This window comes from Equus caballus, chromosome 10 (genome assembly GCF_041296265.1).
Source record: "Equus caballus isolate H_3958 breed thoroughbred chromosome 10, TB-T2T, whole genome shotgun sequence".
Lineage (NCBI taxonomy): Eukaryota > Metazoa > Chordata > Mammalia > Perissodactyla > Equidae > Equus > Equus caballus.
In genome coordinates, this window is record NC_091693.1 from 23,242,756 (window position 1) to 23,258,079 (window position 15,324).

General features: G+C 44.0%; 1 protein-coding gene across 10 annotated transcripts in view; it reads left to right on the top strand.

The window, feature by feature from the left end:
- Positions 1-15,324, top strand: part of LOC106781576 (zinc finger protein 331) — a 131,832-nt gene that overhangs the window by 109,842 nt on the left and 6,666 nt on the right. The window contains exons 1-4 of one of the 10 annotated variants that reach the window (XM_070224803.1): positions 8,577-8,714; positions 9,757-9,829; positions 10,794-13,309; positions 13,466-13,646. The exons of 1 other annotated variant lie outside the window; for it this stretch is intronic. Coding sequence is in view for 1 of the 9 variants with exons in the window: in XM_070224801.1 (XP_070080902.1) it covers positions 8,752-8,833; positions 9,757-9,829 (155 nt within the window). In the remaining 8 variants the exon portion in view is untranslated. Of the gene's footprint in view, positions 1-8,462; positions 8,834-9,756; positions 9,830-10,793; positions 15,183-15,324 lie in introns of those variants that run through there. 8 more of the 10 variants (XM_070224806.1, XM_070224802.1, XM_070224810.1 and 5 more) reach the window with 8 other exon arrangements.

Below are 15,324 nucleotides of genomic sequence, written 5' to 3' on the forward strand. Positions count from 1 at the left end.
ACCATTACTTTAAATATAGGATAAGCCCATGCTAACTATCCAATTCAAGGGCATTGAAAGAGAAGTAAAACTTCCGAATAATTTTAGGACATTAAATATAACACAGATACCAAAACTTCCAAAATTGTACCGAACAGAATACAATAGAAAAACTTTACATCTGTCTATAGACGCAAAGATGTAAAGTGAATACTAGCAAATGCATTGCAACAGCTCATTAAAAATCAGTAAACGGGGGCTGGTCCTGTGGCCGAGTGGTGAAGCTTGCTCATTCCACTTCGGAGGCCCAGGGTTTCACTGGCTCGGATCCTGGGCGCAGACATGGCACCGCTCATCAAGCCACGCTGAGGCAGCATCCCACATAGCACAACCAGAGGCACTCACAGCTAGAATATACAACTATGTACCGGGGGGCTTTGTGGAGAAGAAGAAAAAAAAAGAAGAGAAGATTGGCAACAGATGTTAGCTCAGGTGCCAACCTTAAAAAAAAAAAAGTAAATGACAACCAAGTGCAGTTTATTCCTGGAACTCAAGAGTGACATATTTATAGAGATAAAGATAAAAATCCTGCGACAATGTTCATCAATGTAAAGACCTCTATTTGGCAGAATTCAACATGCAGTGATGTTAAGTGAAAACACTTAAAAATTAGGAATTTGTGAATCTTTGATAACCTGATGAAACAAAGTCTTCACCTATTCATTGGGAAGCACTAGAGAGAGTCCTACTAAAGTCAAGAACAACACCAATAAGCACAAGATTGCCCACTCTATTTATTTAACATTGCACTGGAAGTATACCCTTCTGGGAATCCTAAAAAGACACTCCTTAGAAGGGCCAGCCTGGTGGCGTAGTGGTTAAGTTTGAGTGCTCCGCTTCAGTAGCCCAGGGTTCACAGGTTTGGATCCTGGGCACGGACCCAGCACTGCTAGTCAAGCCACGCTATGGCAGTGTCCCACATAAAATAGAGGAAGACTGGCACAGACGTGAGCTCAGCGACAATCTTCTTCAAGCAAAAAGAGGAAAACTGACAACAGATGACAGCTCAGAACCAATCTTCCTCAAAAAAAAAATTTAATTGAATTCAAAAAAAGACACTCCTGGGTACGAAGAACATAGTCATGAGAAACTAGGCCCACCCAGGTCTCAAAATGTCCCCCAAACACACTACCCTTTCCTCTGTCCTCATAGCCTCTCACTCAGTAACTGATATTAAACCACTCCACAATTGGAGGGAATCCCTGTAGATGGCCTCTTACGTGGAGGCAGGAAGATGGGCTCTCCTACCCCAGCACTCAGAATTCTCTATTCTCTGAATTTCCCTTTGGAGCCTACAGCTCCTGATGTAGACATAAGCAACCGTTAAAAAACAGGCTGTCACATTTCTATACAGACCATCTATGACCTTGGACTGAGAGGAACGTCCTGTGGTTTCCTGCAGATCAAAGATTGTACTCAAGTGAATTTCAGACAAGCTCAGTCCATGACTGAATCTCCTTCAAGACATCCTAAGTGCTATTTCTCAAATGTGACAGCACTTTAGAACTACCTAGGAGCTTAAAAATTAATAGAGATTCCGATGGAATTGCTCTAGGTGGCTGACATCAGGGTTTTGGAGATGCACTGTCCTAGATGACCATACGGAAAATCCTATGGACTTCAGTGCTTGTCAAGTTCGAATATATCTTGTTATATTTTGTGTGGAGTTCCTATGAATATTTAAGTTTTAAAAGAATTAGGATGTAGCTTTATAAGAAAATGTAAAATTTGGGCCATTTCGGTATTAATATGAATTATACTCCCTATCTGTTTTCATGCTTTCGTAATTTACACAATACGCTTTCTTTTCATTGTTTGGATAGAGTTAATTATTTTAAAGATATTTAAGACGCCGATATCACACCAGATTGTCAGAAAAAATGTTTTAAAGCAATGGATTGGTGGCCTAAATTATCAGATTCCCCTCCACCCACATGCCCAGGTCCTTCTCCCACGAACGACCCTGAACCTGAGCCCGGAGTTGTGTCTATGCCTTCCGGGTCCATGGCGAATGGATATAGCAATTATGTTCTGATGGAAGTTGGTATAAAATTGCACATTCTGGACAAGCAAAGTTTTTCATTTCACCCTGCAATTTCTATCCCCTTCACAGCCAACTCCAGTCCTTGATTGATCAAATAAGCCATTCCAATTGTCCAAGCTATAGATATTCCCGGATCAAACCACTGCCCTACATCCATCCCCACCAAGGTCCCAGCGCCCCTGCTTGTCTCTCTCATTCCCAGGAAACGTGTCCCCACCCCCTAGCAAAAATAGCTTTTGACTTAAACCGTTTTCAGCTTATTTAGACGAAAACACCTCAACTTCCAACGTAAGTGTCCCACATCACTCTAAGCTTCTATCTTAAATTGTCTGCAACATTTACTTAAAAGAGGCAGGAAGCAATTCTGCTCCACATTACACCAACTAAATAAAAACGGATCCAAACCCAGACGTTCCAGCTCCGTTGCGCAGATCTTGAAACGCCTGGGGTTCGGAGGGTAGGCTCAGGCCCCGCCCCTTTCCAGACCCCACGGCTACACCCGCTTCGCTCGGATTCCAAGATGCTCCCTGCCGAGCCCGGGCCACGGCCCAGGCCCCGCCCCCCGCAGCCCATGGCCCCGCCCAGGCCCCGCCCCCTGCACCTTCCAGCACTGGCGTCCGCGCAGTTTCCGGCAGACCCGGAAGCGGATCCAGAGGAGCCGAGGTCACGCTCTGCTGAGGGAGATTCATTTCTGGTTCAAGCTTGAGCTTGGCGGCCCTTCAGTCCGCAGGTCCCCACAGCTCGGGTTTGGGGGTCGCCGCGCACTTTCAAACCCCCGCACGCTCTCGTCCCTCTCACTGTGGTGAGCCCTGGTGTCGCCGTGAGACCTTTCGAGTCCTGGGATCCGCGTCCGTTACCGGTTAAAATGGCTCCAAGGCCCGACCCTGCTCCCTTTCTGCCTTCCGGTCTTGAGGACACCACCTGCCTGGTCGTTTTCCTGCTGAAAACCCCTCACTGGCCCTCCTCACCCATCCATGTGCCGTGTAAAGCCCTCCCTCGGTACGTGGGTTCGCGCCCTTCGCCCCTGCGGTGGCCGCCCCTTGGCATCGGGGGACGCGTCTCCACGTGCAGCCCGGGTCGCTGCCCTCTTGCTGGTCCTGGGATTCCGCAGACCTCACCTTGTCCTGAGACAGCGCCTCCCATCATCGCGTTCTCCTGGGGCGGGACCTGCCTCTCCCCTGGCCTCCCCTTCGCAGTTACTACTCCCGGGGAGTCCCCCACTGGGCAGGGTGACAGGCTCCTGTCCTAGGAAACCTCGTGCTTCTTCCAACCCAAGGCTCATCCCATGACGATGCTGGTCGTGGTGTGTTTACAGTCCCAATGGCCCACCGGAAAGTGTTCTTCCCACGCAGGGGACGTCTTTATTCCATTCCTGTATCCTCAGATTTGACTTAAATTTGATCCCAAATTTATTAACTTTTCAATTTCCAAATTTCTTTTTCCTTTTAAATATATTGGGTCAGGTTCAGATGAGATTCAATGCTTTTCTAGTCATTATATGTTGAAAGTATTGTTCAGTGTCTGGTAAATAACTTTACACTATTTCATGGTTGCATTTCCTGGGGGTGTCATAACAAAGTGCTACAAGTTGGGTGCCTTAAAAGCACAGGAATTTATTGACTCATAGTGTTGAAGGCTAGAAGTCCAATAAATCAAGGTGTTGCCAGGGCCACTTTCCCTCTGAAACCTGTAGGGGAGGATCCTGCCTTGCCTCTTGTAGCTTCTGTTGTTTCCTCGCAATCTTTTTTTTTTTTTTTTTTTGAGGAAGATTAGCCCTGGGCTAACTACTGCCAATCCTCATCTTTTTGCTGAGGAAGACTGGCCCTGAGCTAACATCCGTGCCCATCTTCCTCTACTCTATACATGGGATGCCTACCACAGCATGGCTTGCCAAGCAGTGCCATGTCCGCACCCGGGATCCGAACCGGCAAACCCCGGGCTGCCAAAGCGGAACATGCACACTTAAGGGCTGTGCCACCGGGCCAGCCCCTGCTGGCAATCTTAGGTGCATTGGCTTCTAGATGCATCACTCCATTCCTCCGTCCTCACAAGGTGTTCTTTCTGTGATTGTCTTTTCATATGGTGTTCTTTCTATAAGGACACAAGTCATATTGAATTAGAGGCCCGTTCTACTCCAGCATAACCTCATCTTAACTAATTCCATCGACAATGACCCTATTTCCAGATATGGTCACACTCTGAGTTACTGGGAGTTAGGACTTCCACATGTCTTCTCTGGAGGAGGACACGATGCAACCCGTAATAGTAAGGATATTGACTATCTTTTATATCAACAAAAACTAGTTTAACCAGATCACCAATATTCAACAGCTTCATTTGCTCCCTTATGGTGTCTGTTCAATGTCAATAACGATGTGGTTCAGTCTTTAATCCTGTCTTTCTTATGTCCTTCAATAAAGTTTTATGGATTCTTCACACAAATCTGAAAATGCCTCGTAAGAAAAGGTCACAGTCTATTTGCTAATGGGGATGCAGGCTGTTTCTCTTTTTGTTTGTTTGTGTTGTTTTTTTAATTACCACTACTAAAGAAGAAAGATCGATGTCAGTATATTAAGGATTTGCCCTACGTCCTCAATTCTTTTGTTAGTCCTAACAGTTAAAATAAATGGTCTGCTTTTTCAGGTTTGTAATCATGTCATCTGTGAGTAATAACAGTTGCAGCTATTTGATTCTCTCTTCTTGTTTCCTTCTCTTGCTTTTTCTCTGGGTCCTGGCTCAGGCATCCTGTGCAGTGGTGAATGGCTAGAGCCCTGACCCGGCCCCTAGTCTCAGCCTCACTTTCATGGAAATGCTCCCAGTGTTGACTGCTGGTTATAATGCTTGCTGAAACGTTCTTGCTTAAAAATATTGACTGTAAAAATAAAACAGCCAGTTATTTTACCAGCAAAATGGGTTTATTTGGAAATAGCAGAGAATTGCAATTCAGGATAAGAATGCTATAACGAAAACTATAGGCAAGTCCAGCAAACACAGGAGAGGAATGTTACCTGGGGGGGTGGTGCTTTGAAGGAAAGTCCATTGGAGAAAAGTGAGAGTTCAAGGCGGTGATGCCTTCTCATTGGCTAAGGTGCAACAGTTCCCATTGGCTGGGCTTGTTTCCGGGCAAGGAGAGATCTTCCTTTCTCCTGCTTGGGTGGTAAAGTAGAGGCACTTTCCTGCTGGGAATGCAAGGTAGTGTCTCCTGTTGGAGTATGTAATTGACCTGGAGTGGTAATGAGAGCTCCCCCATGAGGCCTCCTGACTCCATTTTAGATTTCCTTTACTCCATTTCACAAAAAGAATTTTTAAAATTTCATATTTATCATGATTTATCAAATATCTTATTCAAGGATTTACTGCAGTGTTCAAATATTTTTTCTATTTAAGTCTTATTTTAATGTATAACGTCAGTCAATGTTGTAATATTGAATCTTTTTTAAATAGAATAAACTGAATTTGGCTAATGTTAATTACTAACTGGCTAAATCTGAATGACTAAAGTCATATGCATATTTTTACATTATGTATTTAATGGAGATTCAAGTTAAAATTTTCTCTTTTTTTTCATTTTGTTCATTTATTTTAATAACCTAATAGAATAATTGAACAAACTTATTTTTCTTCCTTAGAAGAAAAATCATTTTGGAACAATATCTGGCTTAAAATTGATCAGACCTTATTAGGATTTAGAGGCTTCTAATCCCTTTTAATCTGTACATTAAAATTGGTTATTCAGATTATTTTTCAGTCAGTATTTGTAACATAATCTCCTAGACAATACTGCACTTCCCTTAATTATATAGATTTTTATAATGGAAAGTTGCTGTACTATTTTACATTCTGAGCAGAACCATATAAGGGCTCCAGTTTCTCCACAGCCTGCATAACAATATTTTCACTCTTGTATTTTAGCAGGTGTGATATTTTGTTATAGCTTTGATTTGCATTTTTCTAATGCCCAGTGATATTGAGCATATTCTCTTTTGCTTATGAGCCACTCATAAATCTTCTTTGGTGAAATGTCTATTCAGGTCCTTTTCCTATTTCTTTTTTAATTGGGTTCGTTTCTTAGTGAGTTGTAAAAGTTCTTTTCATACTGTTCTTTTGGAAATGTCTTTATTTTGCTTTCATTTTTTAATGATAGTTTTACTGGATATAGCATTCTTGTTTGATTTTTTTATTCTTTTAGTACTTTGAATATTTTATTTCGCTGCCTCCTTTTGTTTACTGTTTCTGATAAAGTACCAGGCATTAATCGTATTGCTGCTCCCCTCTATGTGATGAGTCATTTCTCTCTTGCTGCTTTCAAGATTTTCTCTTTGGCCTTGGCTTTTAGCAGTTTAACTAAAATGTGTCTCTTATGACTTCTGGATTTTGAGTTATAGTTAGAAAGGTTTCCTTATTTCTATATTATAGACAATACATTTTTATCATGTTTATGAGGGTTTTTTTACATTTACATCTCTGATCCTTTTGTACCTCATTCTGACATATAGTTTGAGGTATTGAATGAATTTCCTCTTTTTCCAAATAACTACCCTGTCATCTCAACACCATTTTTAAATAGTTCATCACTGACGAAGAAACAATGCAGTGTCTTAACTTCACACACTTAATGGGATCCATTCTAAAGACAAAAGGAATTACAACGTGGGCCAGCCGATGGCATAGTGGTTAAGTTCATGCACTGTGCTTCGGCAGCCCAGGGTTCACAGGTTCAGATCACAGGCACAGACCTACACCACTCATGAAGCCATGCTGTGGTGGCAACATCCCACATACAAAATTGAGGAAGATTGGCACAGATGTTAGCTCAGCGACAGTCTTCCTCAAGCAAAAGGAGGAAGATTGGCAACAGATGTTAGCTCAGGGCCAATCTTCCTCACCAAAACAAAAAAACGGGACTACAAAGAACATTTCAGATTTCCTTTAGTTGTATACCATGTTTAGTACCATTGCCATTGTTATTTTGAAAGTATTTCCTGTATATTGTAGGCAACAGGAAATAATGATGTTAGCAAAGTTAAGGTTCAGGGGCCAGCCCGGTGGCCAAGTGGTTGAGTTTGCATGCTCCACTTCGGTGGGCCAGGGTTTCGCCAGATCGGATCCTGGGCACAGACATGGCAGCACTCATCAAGCCATGCTGAGGCAGGGTCCCACATAGCAGAACTAGAAGGACCTGCAACTAGAATATACAACTATGTACTGGGGGGCATTGGGGAGGAGAAGAAAAAAAAAAGATTGGCTACAGGTGTTAGCTCAGGTGCCCATCTTTAAAAAAAAAAAAAAGGGATTCAGTAAATTGAGAGAAAAAAGCCAGAAGTTTAAAATTGATTTGAAAATAAGAACAGGAATGCAAGCATTCTTTTCCTACTTCTGTCCACTGAAAATGCCTAAAAGCAGTGTCAGCCCAACAGTACCCAGATTGTGTCTCTATTGTCATTTCCAAACAAAAGGAACCATGGCTCTTTGAAGAAGTGGCTGATCTTACATCTGGAATAGAGAAAGAATAAAGTGAGCCTGGGAGAGCTGGCTAGTTCCAAAAACATGGAAATTTTCAGTAACTGATGGAATCAAATCAGAAGAAAACAAAGTACTGTAAAGAGGATATCATTGCTACTATTGTGAACATTTGGACCAATACAAGGGATATTGACTTCTGTAATTTGAAGCACACTGATTCAATTAAAATCTATGGCTCCATAATAATAATCTAAAAAGAAAAGGCCAAAATTATTTATCAACATTCCAGGGGTTTTTTTAAAGATTTTTTTTTTCCTTTTTCTCCCCAAAGACCCCCGGTACATAGTTGTATATTCTTCGTTGTGGGTCCTTCTAGTTGTGGCATGTGGGACGCTGCCGCAGCGTGGCTTGGTGAGCAGTGCCATGTCCGCGCCCAGGATTCGAACCAATGAAACACTGGGCCACCCGCAGCGGAGTACGCGAACTTAACCACTCGGCCACGGGGCCCGCCCCCAGGTATTTTTTTAAATGACTGATTACTTTAGCAAGTATTAATTAAAGAAGCAAACATCCTGCCTTTACAACGAGATCAATATTAGATGTAACCACATAGTCTCACTTTATAAGGGAAAGCCTTACTGTATAGAAATATTCCAGTTAATAGATGTAGAAGTAATGTCAGAATTAGAAAAACAAGGTTTTTAAAACGAAATAATCTAAAGGAAAAGTCTCAATTACTCTTAAAATCAACTACTTAATAATTTATTAAGTAACATCACACAGGTTGCGACCAAGCCAACCTTCTGGAAAGGTCCGAAATGCACCTTGGGAGCACGGCCGGACTCCCATCTTCTGGCTGTTCCTTGACTCTGAACTACGTTTCCCAGAAGTCTGTGAGGCATACCGGTATTAAGGCAGTGTAGAGTTGCATGCTGGAGAACTGAGCCGCCGCGCTTCCAGCTCATTGGATTCCCGGGTTTTTGGACTACATTTCCCAGAGGTCTCCGAGGCTCGGCCCTCCTAGGAATCGCCCAGTTGCATGCTGGGAGACGCGCTTGCTGCGCGAAGGCTTTTTTTGGGTGCTCCGCGTTTCCCGAGACGTAGTCGTCAGTTAAGCTCAACCCTTGTGCTGCTTTCCGACGCCGTGCTGGTCACTGGGCCCCAACCGGTGAGCTGTTAGCATCCCGGGACCGGGCTAGCGCGGGATGCGGCGCGGGATGGCGGTGACAGAGACGCGCCGGGCGAGGAGGCCCGAAGTGGAGCCTCGGCCTGTGGCTGCGGAGAGAAGTGCGAGCGTGTGTGCGGGTGTCTGTATGTGTCTGTGTGTCTGTCAGGGCCGGGGGGCCGAGCCGTGTCCCGGGACGAAATGTGCGTGGGAGCGTCGGTGGGTGACGGGACAGGCCTGTCCCCGTGGCTGTGACGCACTTGCGCGTGAGTGTGTGTGCGGGTGGCGCAGCCGGGCCCCGTCCCCGTGGCGGTGACACGCGTGCGCGGGGGCGTCTGCCGGGGTGACGCGGCCGGGCTGTGGCTCCGCGGCTGTGCTGCGTGTGAGTTCCACGCGCTTGGGCGCTGCGGGGGTGGCAGGGCCGGGCACCGTGTCTCCGACGTGGGCGTCAGTGGGTGTGACGCGGCCAAGGCGTGTCTCCTAACGGTGTGTGCGATTGTTCGGCTGCGACTGGGCCGGGATTGTGCTCGGGTGATTGTGTGGCCACGGATTGAGTGAGCACAGGTGTGTGTGACAGTGTAGCCGTAGCTCTGATGTCCCGGCTGCTCCCTCTGCCTTCGCTTTCTAACCGTGCACCTGCGTAGACGCGATGGCCCCCAAAGGGAAGTCAGCCTGAACGCTGTAATGAAAATGGCCAAGGAGGGCGCAGACGTGATCTTGAGATGGCAATTTGAGAGCTGGAGGGGCTCTCCATACAGGCTCCCGGAATGACAGGATGGAAGGGCCTCAGGAATAAGACTCCTTTTTTGGAGGGGAGAGGTCCCTGACTTGGAGGTGGGGGTAGGGGCATAGTTACATAATTCACAACCCCGATTGCTAGAGCCTGGTCCCCTGGAATCTCTGAAATACCCAGGCCTCAGCTCCCCCTTATTTCTGATTGGTTTTAGATGTGACACGGGGACAGGTGTGGCCTTGGAGGGTGTTTTCTGATATAGTCTGTGCTCCAGCAAAGCCCTAGTGTCTCATTCTATTCTTTTTCCCCCAGGCCAGCCATCCTCCAGAAAAAGCATCCTGTGGACTGAGGAGGAGAAAGAATCGCTACACATCTTAAAATCAAGGTTCAGATGAGTTACCTTTTTGTTCAATAAATGATTTGAGTGTGCAGGACTTAGGAATATTTGCTTTCTTTGGCCCAAAATGACTTCCCTAAGAGCGATTTCTCTCAGTAATTCCTTCCCAAGAGGTCTGCCGGGCCACGCAGGTGAATTCTCCAGTGTGCTTCCTGTTGACCAGCCCACTCTAGTGAGCGCTCACATATTCATTTGGCAAATTGTTCCCATCTCCTGATGTTCCCTCCTTTTCTAAGAAACTCATGGTATAAGAAGGGTTCTATTGGGAGATTGATGTTTGTGCTTTATTTTAGAGTGTGATTTGGATTTTTTAGTTTTTAGGTGGAGTCAAACGCTACTTATCTTGGGTCTTTTCCACAGGCCTGACTTTCAGAGCACAGTAAGAAAGAAGAAGGCTTGATTGTTTTAGTCAGTAAATGGCAAAGTTACCAGCTTTGTGAGGCTTTTAAGAGTGGGGTTTGAGCAAAGGTCTTTGTCATCAAAGGCAGGGATGTTTTTCAGTAATTAATAAGCAGAAATTTGTTGTATCAGCTAGGTGTTGCTTGAGGTCTGACAGTTTCAGTTGGTTTCAGCTGCATCTTTGTATGAACTGTGAGAGGCAATATGGTTTGATGCTGAGTATGAGTTCTGGACCTAGAGCAGAGTTTGGCAAACTTTCTCTGTAAAGGATCAGGTATTAGATATTTTACGCTTCATGGGCTACCTATGGTTGCATATTGTTGTTCTGTTTTAATAGATTTTATTTTTTAGCATGGTTTTAAATTTACAGAAAAGTTGCAGAGGTAGTACAGAGAATTCCCAGATACCCTGCACCCAGGTTCCCCTGTTATCAGCAACTTACGTCAGTATGGGATATTAGTTACAATTAACGAGCCAATTTTCCTATATTATCATTAACTAATGCCCATTCAGATTTCCTTAGTTTTTATGTAACATTCTTCGTCTGTTCCAGGATCCCACCCAGGATACCACATTACATGTCATTGTCATGTCTCCTTAAGCTCCTCTTGGCTGTGACAGTTTCTCAGACTTCCCTTGCTTTGATGACCTTGACAGTTTTAAGAGGTACTGGTCAGGTATTTTGTAGGATGTCCCTCTCTTGGAATCTGATGTTTTTCTCTGATTAGGCTGGGATTCGGGGTGTAGGACTGGAAGATCACAGAAGTAAATCACCAGTTTCTTCCCATCATGGCAAGAGTAGCTGTCCATATGATTGATGATTGTTGTTGACCTTGATCACCTGGCTGAGCTGGTGTTTGTCACTTTTCTCCACCGTACAGTTACTCCTTTTGTTCAAAGACTGTGTCGCCCTCAGTGACAGCCGCATATTTCAGAACTCCAATTACCAGAGCCTGGTTACTCTAACCCTGCTTCTGTCATCACATCTCACTTGCTCTTCTTCTCACCCCCCTCATCTGCTTTTAAGGACTCTTGTGATTACATTGGGCCCACCTGGATAATTCAGGATCGTTTCCCTGTGTAAATCTCAGCTGATTAGTGACTTCAAGTCCGTCTGCAACCTAACGCCCCTTTGCTATGGAATGTAACATATTCACAGGTGCCAGGATGAGGACATGGACTTCTGTGGGAGACTGTTGTTCTGCTGACCACAGACCTATCCATTCAAAGTTCCCTTAATGGCACCCATATACCAGCTTCCCCTTAACTGTGGTCCTTTTCTTTGTTAATTTTTTTTTTTTAATTTGGGCTACCTTAAGTTATATTTCTTATAATGGGATTAATGTCGGCTTGCTGCAAAAAAATTCCGTCCCCTAAGAAGCTCATAAAGAAGAAACTCAAAATTCCCCGTAACTGTACCATCCAGGTATGTATGTTTCCAGCCCTCCCCTCCCCTGCTAAGCATACATATGTGGTTTGGTTTCTGGAGCATTGAATCCTGCTAATTGATCCTGTAAATGAGCCAGAGACTCTCCAAATCTTCATTTATAAAAGAAATCCAGCTCAGCCACGGGTCCCCTTATACCTGTGTGCATGCGGGGTGGGGAGAGGCACACGGTGATCCCCTTCTTGCTTTGGAAAAAATCTCTCCCATATTTACACCTGAAAGGATTAGAAACGCATCATTTGGAACTGATCCCAGGGCAACAAATTATCAAGAAAGGCAGCCCTTCAGAATTGGATTCTCTAGGATTTTAATATTTCTCTCACAGAACGTGACAGTAATCACTGAGACAGTACCAATGTGGACTGTACAAGTAGCATTTCCGAGGGCAGATACGTGAGAAAAGTATAGGATGGCAGTAGTTTAAAATGTTCACATAAATATCCCGTATCACAAAGAAGACAAGACTCAGCCTCTCACTAATGTTCTCAAGTTGGCATCTTCTCAGTTGAGGTTCTTTGAGCTGGATTTTTGATGCAGAATCATGTCTGTCCCTCTTGCTGCTGGTGAGGAGGGAACATTCCCTCCTTATACACCTTAGAATTCTTTTTTGCTTATATTGTTAATTAAACAGAACTTCATTCTTAAGAGGCTCTGAAAGTTTTTAGTTTTCAGCAGGTTTGAGAAGCACATATTTTAGCATTAAAAAGAAAACAGCAGGCTTGAGTTTCTTTTATGAAAACAGATTAAGGGATGTGTAATGTTACTGATCTTCGATCACAATAGCTAACTTGTATTAAATAATTGTTCCGTATTATTGTGTTTTATGTAGCGTATCTTCTTAATAGTTGAGACAGTCCTACCTGGTAGGTACCAGTTTTATCCCAGTCTGTCCTGGGGGGAACAGACCCTGTGGGGTTAGTAACTGTCAGAGCTGAGATCACATCCTAGAGGTCAGACCACGGGGCCTTGTTCTTACCTCCCCAAGACCTCTCCTCCCAAATTGTGCAAACCTTATAAACCGCCTTCTTCACTTGATATTCATCTTAAGTTTCTTTCTCAATTAATATGAATCAATATTATTATAAGTAAATGTATTATATGCCATTATAGCAGACCATAATTGATTTAATCTACCCTCTACTGTGACATATTTATATTTCTATTTTTTCATTTTTTAGAATGATTCTCTGGAAAATCTGAATAAAATTGATGAACTGTGTCAATGTCAATGCCCTGGTGGTGATACTGTGCTATAGTTTTGCAGTGTGTTAGCCTTGGGGTAAACCAGGTAAAGGGTACACAGGATCCCTCTGTATTATTTCTTATAACTGCATGTGAATCTATAGTTATCTCAATTAAAAAAAACATGTTCCAGAAAAAAATTTCTCTGAACCTCCTTGTACATATATTTGTATACTGCTATAGCTGTTTCTTTGGGATAAATTCGGAAAAGTGGAATTTTGAGTCAAAATCCTACTTCTGTTAAGTACCTGCAGTATGCCTGACCCTGTGATCTTAGTACTTGGAATGACAGGAGGACTAGAAGGACATTGTTACCTGTGCATCACTTACAGTCCAGCAAGGAAGGGAAGAAGCATGAGACAGCCTGTGGAGGATTCCAGGTGACGTGCCCTGAGAGGTGCTAGGAAGGGGATATCATGTCCCCGGTAGCCACTGACGTCAGGTCATGACCAGATAATTCTGAAGGCACAGGCTCTGTGTGGAGATAAATGGAATTTACTGCCTGAGTTTTATACCTGACATGTTTTTTCCAATAGTGTTGGATGCAAAGTGAAGACTAATAGGGTAAGATGATTTAGCAGTTGTCTCCAGGACATCGTGGCTGGAAGGGCAAGCTCAAAAGTCAAATCCACCCTCCCATCAAGACATAAAACTAAGCAACTTCAAGACAACTGCCAGCGTCGAGGGCATCGTTTGGAATTTTAGCCATTTTTTCTGGTCAGTGCTCCAGCATATGTGGGAATATGTAGACATCAAAGAGTTGGTTTAGGTGTTGAGAAATGAAAGGAAACAAGTTATTCAGTAAAATAGTCCAAAGATAATATAGTTTCAGCTTTTTCTGTAAGGTCAAGAGGAGACTGTTTAAAAAAGAGAGAGAAAGTTTCTCTGTCTTTTGAGAGTGTGGCTGCCTCTTAATAAATTTCAAAGAATGCACACACATTTGTATATGTCCAGTCAATGCATGGCTGTTGTTGAAACGCCCAGTGACGTATACTTAAAACAAGAAAAGCAAGGTCAAAGGATGTGTCAGGGTCACCGAGACCACCACCAGGTTCAGTGATCTCTAAATGGGCTCACAGGATTCAACACGTGGTCCTGCTCCTGGCTAAGATTTATTACAGCGAAAGGATACGTGGCACAGTCAGTGAATGGAAAGGCGCATGGGACAACGTCCAGAGGAAACCAGCCACAGGCTTCCAAGAGTGCTCTCCCAGTGCAGCTGCACAGGGTGTGCTTAATTCCTCCAGCAGCGAGTTACGACAGCACATGGACAGTGCAGTCTACCAGGGAACTCCTGTGAGCCTGAGTCCAGCGTTTTTATCAGGGGTCAGTCACATAGCCACCCTGTGCCTAACACATGACAAAATTCCAGACTCGCAGAGGAAAGCAGGTGTTCGGCATAAACCGCATTGTACAAACAATTTAAGAACAGTGAGGGGGCCGGCCCGTGGCATAGTGGTTAAGTTAGCATGCTCCACTTTGGCAGCCCCGGGTTCACCAGTTCAGGTCCTAGGTGTGGACCTAGCACCGCTCATCAGGCCATGCTGTGGCAGCATCCCACATGGAAGAACTAGAAGGGTTTATAACTAGGACGTACAACTGTGTACTGGGCCTTTGAGGAGAAAAAGAAAAAAAAAAGAAAGGGAGATTGGCAACAAGTGTTAGCTCAGGGCCAGTCTTCCTTAAAAAAAAACACTGAACAGTGAGCCACTGTCATCACTTAGGAAGTGGTGGAAACAATCTGGAAGTCCAGCCAAGGGCCAGTCTTGCAAGCAGGCCTAAGGATAGTAATTTCAGACCCACTCTCTTAAGTCTTTTCTGCACAAAGGATCTTTCCAGAATTTTTCTCTCTCTCTATTATTATTTTTCTCTCTCTCTTTCTATTGATGCCTTTCGGTTTGTCTGTGTCTGTGTGTGTGTGTGTGTGTGTCTAGATGGATATATTCATATATCTTATGTATGTATATATGTGTGTACATATATTTATATATAGCATTTTAAAAATGTATCATTTTGGTAGCTTGCTTTTCCTGCACAATATATCTGAAACGTTTCTCATCTCTTTACGTATTTCTTCCAACTTGGCATTTAATAACTGCTGATACCAATGTTTTACTCTGATATCCTGCATGTGTTTGTGTAGTTAGCTTTTTTGGACTCAGAGTGCCGAACGATGCCTGGGCAGTTGCTTCTCCACCCCTTCCAGCTGCTGTGTCTTAGCTGACATCTCCCTATCTAGAGGACAGAATAAGTGTGAGTTTAAATGATGCAGCCCCTCTTCACCTTGGATAAGCAGGATGTGCTCAGAGTGAGACTGAGCACCCTAAACACACCTAGTCTCAGGTCCAGATCGCAGTCCCTCTGCCCAGAGTTGGCCACACTGTGAGGTTTAATG